The following is a 12,500-nucleotide window of genomic DNA, read 5'->3' on the forward strand; positions in this document are numbered from 1 at the left end:
AATATCTCTTGTTCATTTCATCGTTAGCACCAAAGACGTATTGATTGAATGGTGTCCTTGGAAGTGAAGGAACAGTATCACACGGCCTCTAAATACAACACACAATCAGTAAGGTGAAGACAGACAGACCAACGTGTAGTCTTGCATGACACTGACAAGACAACTATAATCACTACTACGCTTTCACAAGTCCGTTTAGCTTATCCTGCCAAGTGTGTACTGTGATGAGGCTTCGAAACTTTACAATCTTTAGCAAACGTAACCTCTTCAGTACCATGACACGTTTCCATATTCATTCTGCTTACTATTTGACGTCTTTAAACAACTTCAGAAACTTACATGGGGATTAAAAATAGTGAAGACTCTGGCCAATAATCATCTGACCTCCGTAAACCCTTCCTAATGCCCTAATGGTCTTATCATACACCAAAACTCATGGTAAAAAGAGCGTCTTAGTAATAAAGGAGTTAAAACAGTGCGTACAGTCTTGCATGACACTGATGAGACTCAAATAAAAGCACCCCTAATCCCTCTGCAGACTGTTTACGTAAGGTTGTCAAGTAGCGAGCAGTTTACCCCTCTCTCTAGATCCGCCTGCACCCCGCCAGACCGCTCTCCACGTCTCTTCTACTGCTTCACTTCTCTTCTCAAATGTACGAGTATCTGACCCTCCCCTTCACCCGTTGTCATGTTTTCCTTCCCCTAAACACCTCCCTTCCCTCGCATGTAACCCAACGCCACTACCGCCCCCACCACTACCACCACAGCCGCGACTACCAGCGCTGCATTTCTTCCCGTACTTCTCGTAATAGTGTTCCAGTCACCATGCTTACCTGTACACGGAGGTAGGGTCGGTTCTCGCAGCTGCCTCCTCCTCCGTCAGTGGCACCCAGCGGAAGTGAAGACCCCAATCAAATCCTGTTTAGGGAGGAGTAAGAGGAAAAAAGAAAAGAAAGATCAGTATATTTGTCTGTCTCGTGATCATTGTTAGGTTAGGTTAGGTTAGGTTAGGTTAGACTCACCCGTATCCAGAAACGCCTTGCTCTCTCATCACGACAGTTTTCCAAGGCCACAAAGACGACCAACCGGTTTTTCAAGACAGTTTCTCCATATCTCCTAGAAATCTTGCCAGTCCATCACCGGATCCATAACAAAATGCCTTTAAAAACATAAACATCTTCAACTAAAGCCTGATGATGGTGAGAGAGCAAAGCATTTAAGATTACTGGTCTCTGTCTCAAGTAAACTGACTAACTATGGAAAGCTCCTCCTGTTATTGTTGATCTCCTTCCTATGACTTGAGCTGTTCCGAATCAATTATATCCCTTGTTTGAAATATCGTGAAGCAAGCGATCATTGTATTCCTCTGTTTGTCCTTGGTGTGTATTACTTGTCGTCCATGAGCAGTTAAGGTTAAACTATTCACGTTACACACAAAGCAATAATGTCACTGGCGGACCTTTGCTTCTCAAGTCGAGGAATGAAAGTATGATGATGCAAATAAGAATGTTGAAGCGTGATGCAGAGTTAATGAAATTGTTGTCTCGTCATGAAAGAGATGTATAAGAATGTGTGTGTGTGTGTGTGTGTGTGTGTGTGTGTGTGTGTGTGTGTGTGTGTGTGTGTGTGTGTGTCTGTCTGTCTGTCTGTCTGTCTGTCGGTGTTCGTCTCCCCATCAAGAGATAAAGAACGAATGAACAGACTAAGATAGAGAACACTTCCCATTCCTTTTCCTTGAACGATAAAGCTTTGACCAGACATTCCCAGACACACATACTATAACCTATCCATTCTTTCACAATGTTACGATAGGGATAAACAGACTGTAACAGAGCAGGTCGTTGCTTATCCCCCTCCCTTGACCAGTAAACCTTCGTCAACTATTCCGTATACAAGTACTGTAGTTCGTTCATTCTTACTTTGCTCCCAGACTTATTGGGATGAAGAGGCTGCAATAGAGAGGGATGTTGTTCACTCACCTCCCTTGAGCACTGAGCCTGAAGCGCGGTAGTCGAAAGTGTCCTGGTCTATCACGTCAATCACTGGACACACGAGACTCCGAGGATTCTGTGAGGAGTGAGGAGATATTGGTGTGTTTTTCTACATAAGAGGTGTTCTACTCAGGATAAAAGAAAAATGAGGGGAGGAAAGGCTAACGAATGTCTCCAAGAAGGTTATTACGAAAATAAATCCAGATATTAAGTGTTTTAAAAGCTTCTCTTGAAAGAATTTATGTCACGGGCAGCAGGGAATACAGAAACATGCAAGGAGTTTTAGAGTATTTTGGTAAAAGAGGTGAAGGATTAGGAATACTAGTTGACTCTTGCATTGGGGAGGCGAATAGAATAAGTCAATCACTGGACACACGCCACTCTGTGATGAGATCCTGTTAGGAGAGACGAGATATTGGTGTGTTTCTACATAAGAGGTGTTTTGGTGAGGATAAAAGAAAAATGAGAGAAGGAAAGGCTCACGGAAGTAGAGAGTAGATCCAGATATCACGTCTTTTAAAGCCTCTCTTGAAAGAATTTACCGTTTTTCGTACTGGGATGCATTTTTACAATTGAGTTTTGGTTATGATTAGACGATTTTATTCACATTAAAAAGGGTCTGTGTAGATTAAAAGATTAATGACCAAAGTCTTCACTATTTTAATCCCCCACATAAGTTTCTGAAGCTGTATGTAATCACCAAATAGCAGAATAGGTTTGAAAACGTGTCATGGTATTGAATAGGTTAAGTTACGGGCAGGCGGGAATACAGAAGCATACAAGGCGTTTTCGAGTATAACAGTAAAAGGAGTGAAGGATCGAGAATACTAGTTAACTCTTGCATTGGGGAGGTGGATAGAATAACTGTGAAAGAAAGTATAAGATCTTTAAGTTGTTAGAAGTGGTGAACTGATAAGAAGACACAAGAGACTGTTATTGTCATGTTACTACTGCTGTATAAAAGGTTACTTAAAATACTATGAAGAACGGGAAAGTTTTGTTAATTGACTGGTAAGTGTGTGAGACGATAAGAAAGGTAGGGTGAAATAGGACATGTTAGAAGTGGTGAATTGATGGAAAGAGAAGAGAAATTGTTATTGTCATGTTACTACTGTTGTATAAAAGGCCCCATAAAATACTATGAAGAGCGGAAAAGTTTGTTAATTGGTTAAGAGTGTGAAACGATAAGACATGTGGGGTGAAATGGGACAAGGTGCTAATGAAAAGGCAATAGTCACTAGCAATAATCTTACATCTCACCACTATCAACTGTTCCACCCACCGAGCCTCGCCTCTCCCTGACCTTTGGAGTGTTGCTCTTTACCCTATTTCTAGTTTTGAAGCGACATCGCCTGACACACTTCACCTTTTCCTCCTCTACCTCCTCTCTCTGACATTCCCTCACCTTTCCCTACCCTCTCTGACATAACCTCGTCTTTTTTATCTCCTCTCCCTGACATTCCCTCCTCCCTACCTCTCTTCCCTACCTCCAGTACGCCCACCACTTCCATTCCCTCCCACTCTACCTACCCGACCAACCCCTGCGTCTCAGAATCAATCACTCCAACACACTGTATCTTCCCTACCTCCAGTACACCCACCACTTCCATTCCCTCCCACTCTATCTACCCCACCTCGTCAATCACTCTTCAGTTATTTTTCTCTTCTCTTCTCTATGCCCTCGTTTCTTTACTTCCTCTTACCTATCCACTCCTTTTCTCTTCATCTTCCTCCCTCACTTCCTATTCCTCCTTTCCCGTCCTCCATACTCTATCCATGCGTCTGAGAATCAATCAATACATACACACTGTACCTACACATAACCAATCTATTATCTCTACTCTTCTCTCTGTTACCTGTCCTTCCATCACATCCCACGCCCGACAGTCCACACCCATTCCATCATATCAGAAACACGTCCCTTAAAGCATTTCTAAGTTATTTCACACACCGTAGAGCACTATAGAAGGCTTTCACGCCACCAGATAGTGTGACGGGAGGGTTGAGTGGTGTGTGATTTAATGTATTGCCACTGTAAAGATCCTATAGCGTGTTTGTTGTTCTTGGTAAGGGAAAGGCTTGTAGGGTGTGGGTGTTGGTGGTATTGATCTGATAGGAGTGGGAAGACTTGTATAGTAATGGTTGTGTATTGTGAAGGGAAGACGGTTGTTTGGATTGAGTGATTGATCGTAGAGAGGTTAACCCCTTCAGTACCATGACGCGTTTCCATATTCAATCTGCTTATTGTCTGATGGTTTTATATAGCTTCAGAAACTCATGTGGGGGATTAAAATACTAAAGACTGTGGCCATTAATCTTCTGACCTCTATAGACCCTTCCTAATGTCAATAAAATGGTCTAATCATACACAAATCTCAAGGTAAAAATGAGTCCCAGTACTGAAGGGGTTAAATGGAGAAGGAGTGTGTGGATAAGAGGGAATGTGAGTAGAAGGTGTACGAAAAGAGAGAGAGAGAGAGAGAGAGAGGGGAGGGAGATAGAGTAACGTCGCTTCAACACACGCAGGAAATAAGGTGAGGAGCAATGGAGGCGAGGCGTGTGTCACCAATATTGGCTCACAACACTTGCCTGGGAACGTGCTCCTCTCCAAACTCACTCTCTCACTTTCCCCACCGCAACCTTTTTACCTCATAACACCATCCACATTCTACGTATTCTGGCTTCTTCCTCTCCCCTGCTCCCCATCTACCCATCTACCCAAACTCCTAAAATGACTCCCACCCGTAACCTACTCCCCCCATTCCTTCCCCGTCATCCTACCCTCACTACTCCTTCCAAACTCGACCCACACTCTCGGATATTTATCACCGCGAAAGCCACACCCGGGTAAGGACATTTGTTCCCGCGGTGCCCTGTAAGCTGAAACCGCCATTACCAGACCGACCAGCAGACAGACACCCCGCCCCGCCTTGGCTGATCTCTCCTCGCCGTTACTCCATCGTCACACTTATCTAGATCTTTACCACTATATTTTGAAGTACTTTTATGTTCTCAGCCTATCCTTTAGTATTAGGATGCATTTTTACCTTGAGTTTTGGGTGTGATTAGACGATTTTATTTACATTAAGAAGGATTTATGGAGGTCAGATGTTTAATGGCCAGAGTCTTCACTATTTTAATCCCTATGTAAGTTTCTGAAGCTGTTTAAAATCACCAAATATTAATCAGAATAGATATGAAAATGTGTCCTGGTACTGAAAGGATTAAACCTGTTTTAAAAGTGTTTTTTTTTATGGTTCTAGAGACAAGTTGGTGAGATTTCTAGAATATCAACACGGTAAACGCCACGAATATATCTATAGCTTTTCAAAATAGTGGTGGTGAGAGAGAAGAGCGTTTGTGAGTACAAGTCTTATTCTTCAAAGCTTTGTTCTGTCATCAAGAGTGTTTTCAAAGGCTGTATGGGAATTAGTCAAGGGTCCGTATTTAGAAACACTTTGGCTCTCTCACTACGACTGTTTTCCAAGCCCACAGAGATGAGTAGCCGGTTTTTCAAGAGTGTTTCTCCAGTTAATAATGTAGTAATCTTGTCAGTCTGCCTCTAGAAGCGTAAAACCACCTTTGAAAATTCGTATAAAATTTAAATAAAACCTTTTGAAATAGTAGAAATGATGCACAGAAGTGTTTGAAAATACGAGGTAATGTCTTGGCGTCGTGCTTATTTCTTGTGGCATTATTTGTTGGGTCATGAACACTGTCGTGAAAAAAGGGGACGGTTTTCACTAAGGCTTGTTAAAAGTACATGGTCGGTGGGTGTGTTTAGGGGATGTAATGTTTAGGAATGTGGATAATTTATATACACGCGTTTTCTCTCTCTCTCTCTCTCTCTCTCTCTCTCTCTCTCTCTCTCTCTCTCTCTCTCTCTCTCTCTCTCTCTCTCTCTCTCTCTCTCTCTCTCTCTCACACACACACACACACACACACACACACACACACACACACACACACACACACACACATGAATAGGAAAGCCATCACCAGCACAACATTAGGATAAATCTTCATAATACCACGTATTTTTTCCTTTTTTTCCTTGATTCCTTCTTTTAGATATTGAAAACGATGAAATTTTCCTCTTTCCTTCATTTTCTTACTGTTTTTCTTCATTCACACACACACACACACACACACACACACACACACACACACACACACACACACACACAGCAACCTCCCTTGACGTGGCCTGTGGAGCTCACCTGGCGTAAAGTGTCTAGGAGAGGCGCGGCCCATCCCTGGTTGACCTCGCAGTGAGAATCCAGGAAGAATATTGCCTCCCCACGCGAAGAATCAGCTCCCCTCACTCTCGACCGCGCCAGTCCTGCGAACAACCAATTTAGAAACATACATGGAATACAAGAGAAAGGAAAACAGGAAGGTGGGGTTGGAAAAGCAAGGAGACAAAGAAGGCGGTGTTTGAAAGTAAGAAAAACAGGGAAGGTGGGATTGAGGGAAATAGGGAAGGTGAGAATGGAAAGCAAGGAAATAAAGGAAGGCGGGAAGGAAAAAGCAAGGAAAATAAGAAAGGAGGGAATTAAAAAGCAAAAAAAAAAACAGGAAAGGGTTGAATGAAAAGCAAGGAAAACATTGAAGGAGGAATTGAAAAGCAATGAAAAGAGAAAAGGAAGGGTGAAATGAAAAGCAAGGAAAAACAGAAAGGGCGGGAATGAAAAAAACAAGGAAAACAAAGAAGACAAAATTGAAAAGCAAGAAAAAACAAGAAAAATGAGAATGAAAAAGCAAGAAAAAATAAAAACGCGGGATCGAAAAAGGAAGGAAAAAAAAAGGAAAGATGAAATGAAAAGCAAGGAAAACAAGAAGTGCGGGATTAAATTGAAGGAAAAAAAGATAAAAGGATAAAAAAAAAAAAAAAACAAGAAAAAATTGAAACAGAGACGGAAGAATTGTGAGAGCAAGAAGGAGTCATGAAAGGAGAAGCAGTCGTCTATAGGAGCAAGCGGGCAACCTCTCGTCAGCCGGGCGGTGTAATAGGGCCCAGGTACTCAATCCTGGTCACGCCCCCCGCTGGTCCACCTTTGAGCGCCGGCACGTAACCTTCCCTCCCTTGTTTGGCAGAAATTACTGAAGGATGTTATCTGTTAGAGTGGAGTGGGCGGAATGTCTCTTTTTGGAATGCTCGTGTGATTATTTGTTCTCGTTTGGTATTCTCGCTTGTTATATGCTCACACACACACACACACTCTCTCTCTCTCTCTCTCTCTCTCTCTCTCTCTCTCTCTCTCTCTCTCTCTCTGACCGAAAAAGTCTTATATTCCTTTACTTTTCCACAATGAGCTTCTCCACAGACAATATAAAGCTTTTGTTTCTTTCTTATAGTCTCAAAATAAGAGAGTAAAGCCAAAAGGGAGCCTACCAGAAGTGATTAGGCCTACACGTGGTAGCCCCTGTGTTAAGCATTCATACCCATACCCACCTATCATTCTTATCCATAAATTTCTGTAGCTGGTTTTAAGTATCTTGATTAACTCGCCACTCACAACCTGATTAACTGTGTCTGTTTCTGTTGTCTATACCACCGTGTGTGAGAACCTGTTTTTATGCGTGTCTCCTTTATTTTATTTAGTTCGCTTCTTGCTTTATGTTCTTTTTTTTATTTATACCATGTGGGCTTTTCACAGGAATTTATGGGCTAAAGGGGGTAATTTTTTAGGGTACCTCGTATCTCAAAGCCCACCCGCTAGGAAACCGTTGCCCCGAGTGAGGAAGCCCAACCTACACTCGCTTTTCTGATTGGTAACTCTAAAGATTTTGTCTATATCGCTTTTTTTTATATCCTTGTGCCACTTCGCTTTCTGTATTTTTATTTAGTTCACTTATTGCTTTATATTCTCTTCTGATTGGTAACTCTAAAGATTTTGTCTATATTGCTTTCTTTCATATCCCTTGTGCCTTGTCAACATTGCCTTCGTTATCTATATTCCTTGTGCTACTTCGCCTCCTTTATCTTATTTAGTTCACTTGTTGCTTCATGTTCTTTTCTGATTGGTAACTCTAAGAATCTTGTTCATATTGCCTACTTTTCCTGTATTCCTTGCGCCGCTTCTCTCTCTTCATTTTATTCGTTCCTAGCCTTTTCCGATCGCTAACCCTATTTTATTTATTGAGCTTGTTAATTCCTAGTCTTTTCTGATTGCTGAGTCAAAGAATTTTGTCTAAATCATCTTTCCTGTATCCACTGTACCTCTTCGTTTTTTTTGTTTTTTTATTTATTGAACATTACTTCCTATTATTCATCTTCCCTATATCCGTTGTACCTCTTTCTTTTATTATTATTATTGATTCTATTTTTTATTTCTACTCTTGTCTGATTGCAAACCCTGAAAATCTTGTTTATATTATCTTTCCTATATTCCTTGTGTCTCTCTTTTTTTTTCGTTTTTCTATTCAGCTTATTACTTCTTATTCTTATCTGATTGCTAACCGTGAGAATCTTAAATAGACTACCTTTCCTATATCAATTGTTACTTCCTTTCTCTTCTGATCGCTAACCCTCGAGAATCTTAAATAGACTACCTTTCCTATATCCCTTCTGTCTCTTCGTTACCAGCTTCACTCCTGCGTCACCCTGAGTTTGCATACCACCTTCCCTCTTCACAGAATCCTTGCGTGCTGCGGGAACATGTAGGGAGGTTGTTAAACGACGTGTTGGATCTTGTCTGCATCACTCTCATTAATCCTCATGTCACTTAGATACCTGCAGCGTTCCTTCAGTCTGAGTTTCTATATACAGTTTCTTCTACTTATTATTTATCCATATTATTGAAATAGGTGCAAAGACTCTTAACCTCTTCAATATTGGGACACATTTTTTACCTTAAGATTTGAGTACGATTAGATATTTTGATTGACATTATGAAGGATCTATGGAGATCAGAGGATTAATGGCTACAGTCTTCACTGTTCTGATCACCCAACATAAGTTTCTGAAGCTGTATAAAATCACTAAATAAATATGGAATAAATATGGAAACGCGTCATGGTACTCAAGGGGTTAAATGCAATGCTGGATACTATATACGTCACCTTTGAATAATTACATAAATACCACTTTACTTTGAGTCTCTGCACCTTCTTCCTTACGCATAAACACCCGTTGCGTGTTGTGGGAACATGTGCAAAGGCTGTTAGCGGAGTGTTGGTGGAGGGAGGTTAACAGTGTCCGCCACGCTCCTCAGGCTGGCCGGTGAAAGTTTCGGGTAATTAGTCACACGCGGCGAGGTTAGCGTGCCTGAGGTGGCCCGTGCTGACCCGGCGAACACAACACTATATTAGGAAAGCTAGTCAACCTACACAAGGCATCCTCGCTCGCCTTATCTTTACGTCCCATCCATAAATTGATCTAACCTTCTCTTAAAAGCTTTCTATCGTGTTGGTGCGCACTACCTGACTACCATGCCAGTCCCTCTCATCTGTTCTCCTATTTGGGAACCAGTTTTCGGCTTCTCTCCTCCTCAAATCTGCATTTATCTAACTGGAACCCATAGCCATTCGTGTTCTGTCCTGCTCATTCACTGGAAGAATTTTGCCTGTATCTTACGCCTTCCCTGGACATCTGGTTTCGTATCTCTGTAGGGCCGATTTCTTTTGTCTCGGTTTTTTTTTTGCCAGCTTTCTTCCACCAGGCTGGGTTGTGTGGGTCTTAGTTTTCTCTCTCTCTCTCTCTCTCTCTCTCTCTCTCTCTCTCTCTCTCTCTCTCTCTCTCTCTCTCTCTCTCTCTCTCTCTCTCTCTCTCTCTCTCTCTCTCTCTCTCTCTCTCTCTCTCTCTCTCTCTCTCTCTCTCTCTCTCTCTCTCTCTCTCTCTCTCTCTCTCTCTCTCTCTCTCTCTCTCTCTCTCTCTCTCTCTCTCTCTCTCTCTCTCTCTCTCTCTCTCTCTCTTTCCTTTTACTCCACTTTTACTCCACCTTTGCTTTGGTTTTCCTCTTCTTTTCCTGTCCAGTGGCTCCATCTTCATCATTATTTTCCACATGCCTCTTTCCTTCTCTTTATAGGCCCTTACCAATGCCGCTTTCTTTCCTGTTTCTTCTTTCTTCCTCACCTATTCTGTCCCTCCATTTCCATCACTGTTCACCACATGTATGCCTCTCTTCTCTCCTCAAGAATATACCACTACAGTTTTCTTTCCCGTGTCTTCATTGGTATCCCTCCGACGCTCTCTTAATAAAACAAGTATTCTTAAACCCTTTGCTCTCTTACCATCACTACTTTCCAAAGGCTTTAGGTGATGTTCATGTTTTCTAAGAGTATTTTATTATTCCCGGTGATGGGCTGACAAGTTTTCTGGATTATTATAAGGAGAAACTGTCTTGAAAACCCGGCTACTCGTCTCTGTGGCCTTGGAAAACTGTCGTGGAGAGAATGCAAGGCGTTTCTGAATACAGGAGTAAACCATTCAGTGGGTGAGAGCGTCATTCATCGGCAGTGTTACCATGTAGGGGTGTTCTCACGTGTGTAGATTAATGGCAGACTTGGTGACACGGTGTTTAGTAAATCCTGGTATGCTTAGGTGTAATTAATGTGTATTGGGTGTGCGTCATGCAGTTAATGGGTGAGTCATGCAGTCATCCAGTCAGTTATGTGCCTCACCTTGCCTTTGCTCATTTCTGACGAGGCGCACCTTGGGGAGTCCCGCCAGCAGCAGTCCATCGGAGGCTGCACGAATGGAGGGAAAAGAGAAGACCTTGCATTATGTTTGATTAACTTGTTCACCGCCATAAGTCTCAGTTCACATTACTAAAACTACAACTATACAGACACCTACGGAAAGTGAAAAAAAGGATGAAATGGATGGGTTTTTCGATGTCTAGTTAGTGTTGTGTTTAAAACTGGCTAGAACAAGAGGAAAAGTCTTATAGTGTTTTGTTATTGATCCCTTTCTGTACTAGGACGCTTTTTTACCTTGATTTTGTGTACGATTAGACCATTTTATTTGCACTAGGAAGAATCTATATAGAGTAAAAAAATTAATGGCCAGAATCTTTACTATTTTAATCTCCACATAAGTATCTGAAACCGTATAAAATCACCAAATAGTAAGCAGAATGAATATGAAAACGTGTCATGCTACTGAAGGAGTTAAGGCAAGATTTAACAAGTAGAAGTGAAAGTGATAACATGTTCTGCATCATTTAGGCGTTTGATGTGAGTTAGATCATAAAAGAAAAATCAGGTTCAGTCTTCATATAAATTTTTATCTCTCCTTGACTAATTAAAACCAGACAGGCGTGAAGTATAAGGAATTGCAGTGTTCGCTTCACTGGCGTGTTGGATGCTCATTAGTTAAAAGCGATGCCTCATTCCCGTTACTGTATAAAATGGAATACTTCACGTGTAGGGATACTGAGAGGATGTCCAATCTTCATATGCCATTAATGATTCTTTGTTCTTGCCACTAACGTATGAGGTCATGAAGAAGAGGTGAGACCCACTATTCATTTCGTTAACGTGTTTACCAATGCAAGAAAAGAAATGCCTTACTCCTGTCACTGTTCATGAGACTATTGAACATGAGACAGGCCACGAAACTCAAGACAAAGGCGGGATGTTTTTCATGCAGGAGTGGCTCTGAGTTAGCACCGATGAATGGCTTAAAAAAAGGACTAATGAAGATACCAATCCCTGAAGAGTGCAAAGTAAAAGTATCCAGAATTTAAGAAGAAAATTGTGTTTAGAATCAGGGAGAAAAGATGAAGGCAAAGTTTGAGAAGTATAGGATAACTCAGTAACGGATTAACCAGGAAGTAAGTGTTGTATTTAGGATCAGTTAGTAAAAGGACAATACAAAATTTGAGAAGAGTGTTGAGTTTAAGATCAGTCAGAATAGAATTATGCAAAGACCTGAGAAGAGGGTTAATTTGAGAGTGCAGGATGAGAACAAAGGAATCCCCCAGAGGCAAGATACTCACGGTCGTCACTGGCGTCGTCTACCACCACGATATCCTCGAGGAGGTCTTGCGGAGTGCGGTTCAGGATGCTGCAAAGTGAAGGGCGCGGCGTGAAACACAATCTGTGGCCGCGGTGAGGGAGAGACACGGCCTGGGAACTTGATCATGTGCGAAACTGTCACATTAAAAAGGCGGTGAAGTGAGAGGGAATCTGCGGGGACTGGTGGTGGTGGTTGTGGTAGTGGTAGTGGTGGTGGTGGTGTGGTGGTGGTGTTCTTGTTATTGCTGTTGTTGATGCTACTACTCAAATCGTATTGCTCCTGCTGCTGCTGCTGCTGCTGCTGCTACTACTACTACTACTACTACTACTACTACTACTACTACTACTACTACTACTACTACTACCACCACCACTACCACTACTACTACTACTACTACTACTACTACTACTACTAATAATAATAATAATAATAATAATAATAATAACCACCACCACCACCACCACCACTACCACTACTACTACTACCAATAATACTAATAATAATAATAATAATAATAATAATAATAATAATAATAATAATAATAA

The 12,500-nt window shown here is 41.7% G+C and overlaps 1 protein-coding gene across 4 annotated transcripts in view; it reads right to left on the bottom strand.

The window, feature by feature from the left end:
- Positions 1–12,500, bottom strand: part of LOC123518707 (polypeptide N-acetylgalactosaminyltransferase 14-like) — a 126,291-nt gene that overhangs the window by 15,779 nt on the left and 98,012 nt on the right. For all 4 annotated transcript variants that reach the window (XM_045279707.1, XM_045279706.1, XM_045279705.1 and 1 more), the window contains exons 5-9: positions 11,936–12,003; positions 10,617–10,682; positions 6,212–6,333; positions 1,980–2,067; positions 834–918 (exon numbers count right to left, since the gene is read on the bottom strand). In XM_045279707.1, the coding sequence (XP_045135642.1) occupies positions 834–918; positions 1,980–2,067; positions 6,212–6,333; positions 10,617–10,682; positions 11,936–12,003 (429 nt within the window). The remainder of the gene's footprint in view (positions 1–833; positions 919–1,979; positions 2,068–6,211; positions 6,334–10,616; positions 10,683–11,935; positions 12,004–12,500) is intronic.

This window comes from Portunus trituberculatus, chromosome 44, assembly GCF_017591435.1.
Source record: "Portunus trituberculatus isolate SZX2019 chromosome 44, ASM1759143v1, whole genome shotgun sequence".
NCBI lineage: Eukaryota > Metazoa > Arthropoda > Malacostraca > Decapoda > Portunidae > Portunus > Portunus trituberculatus.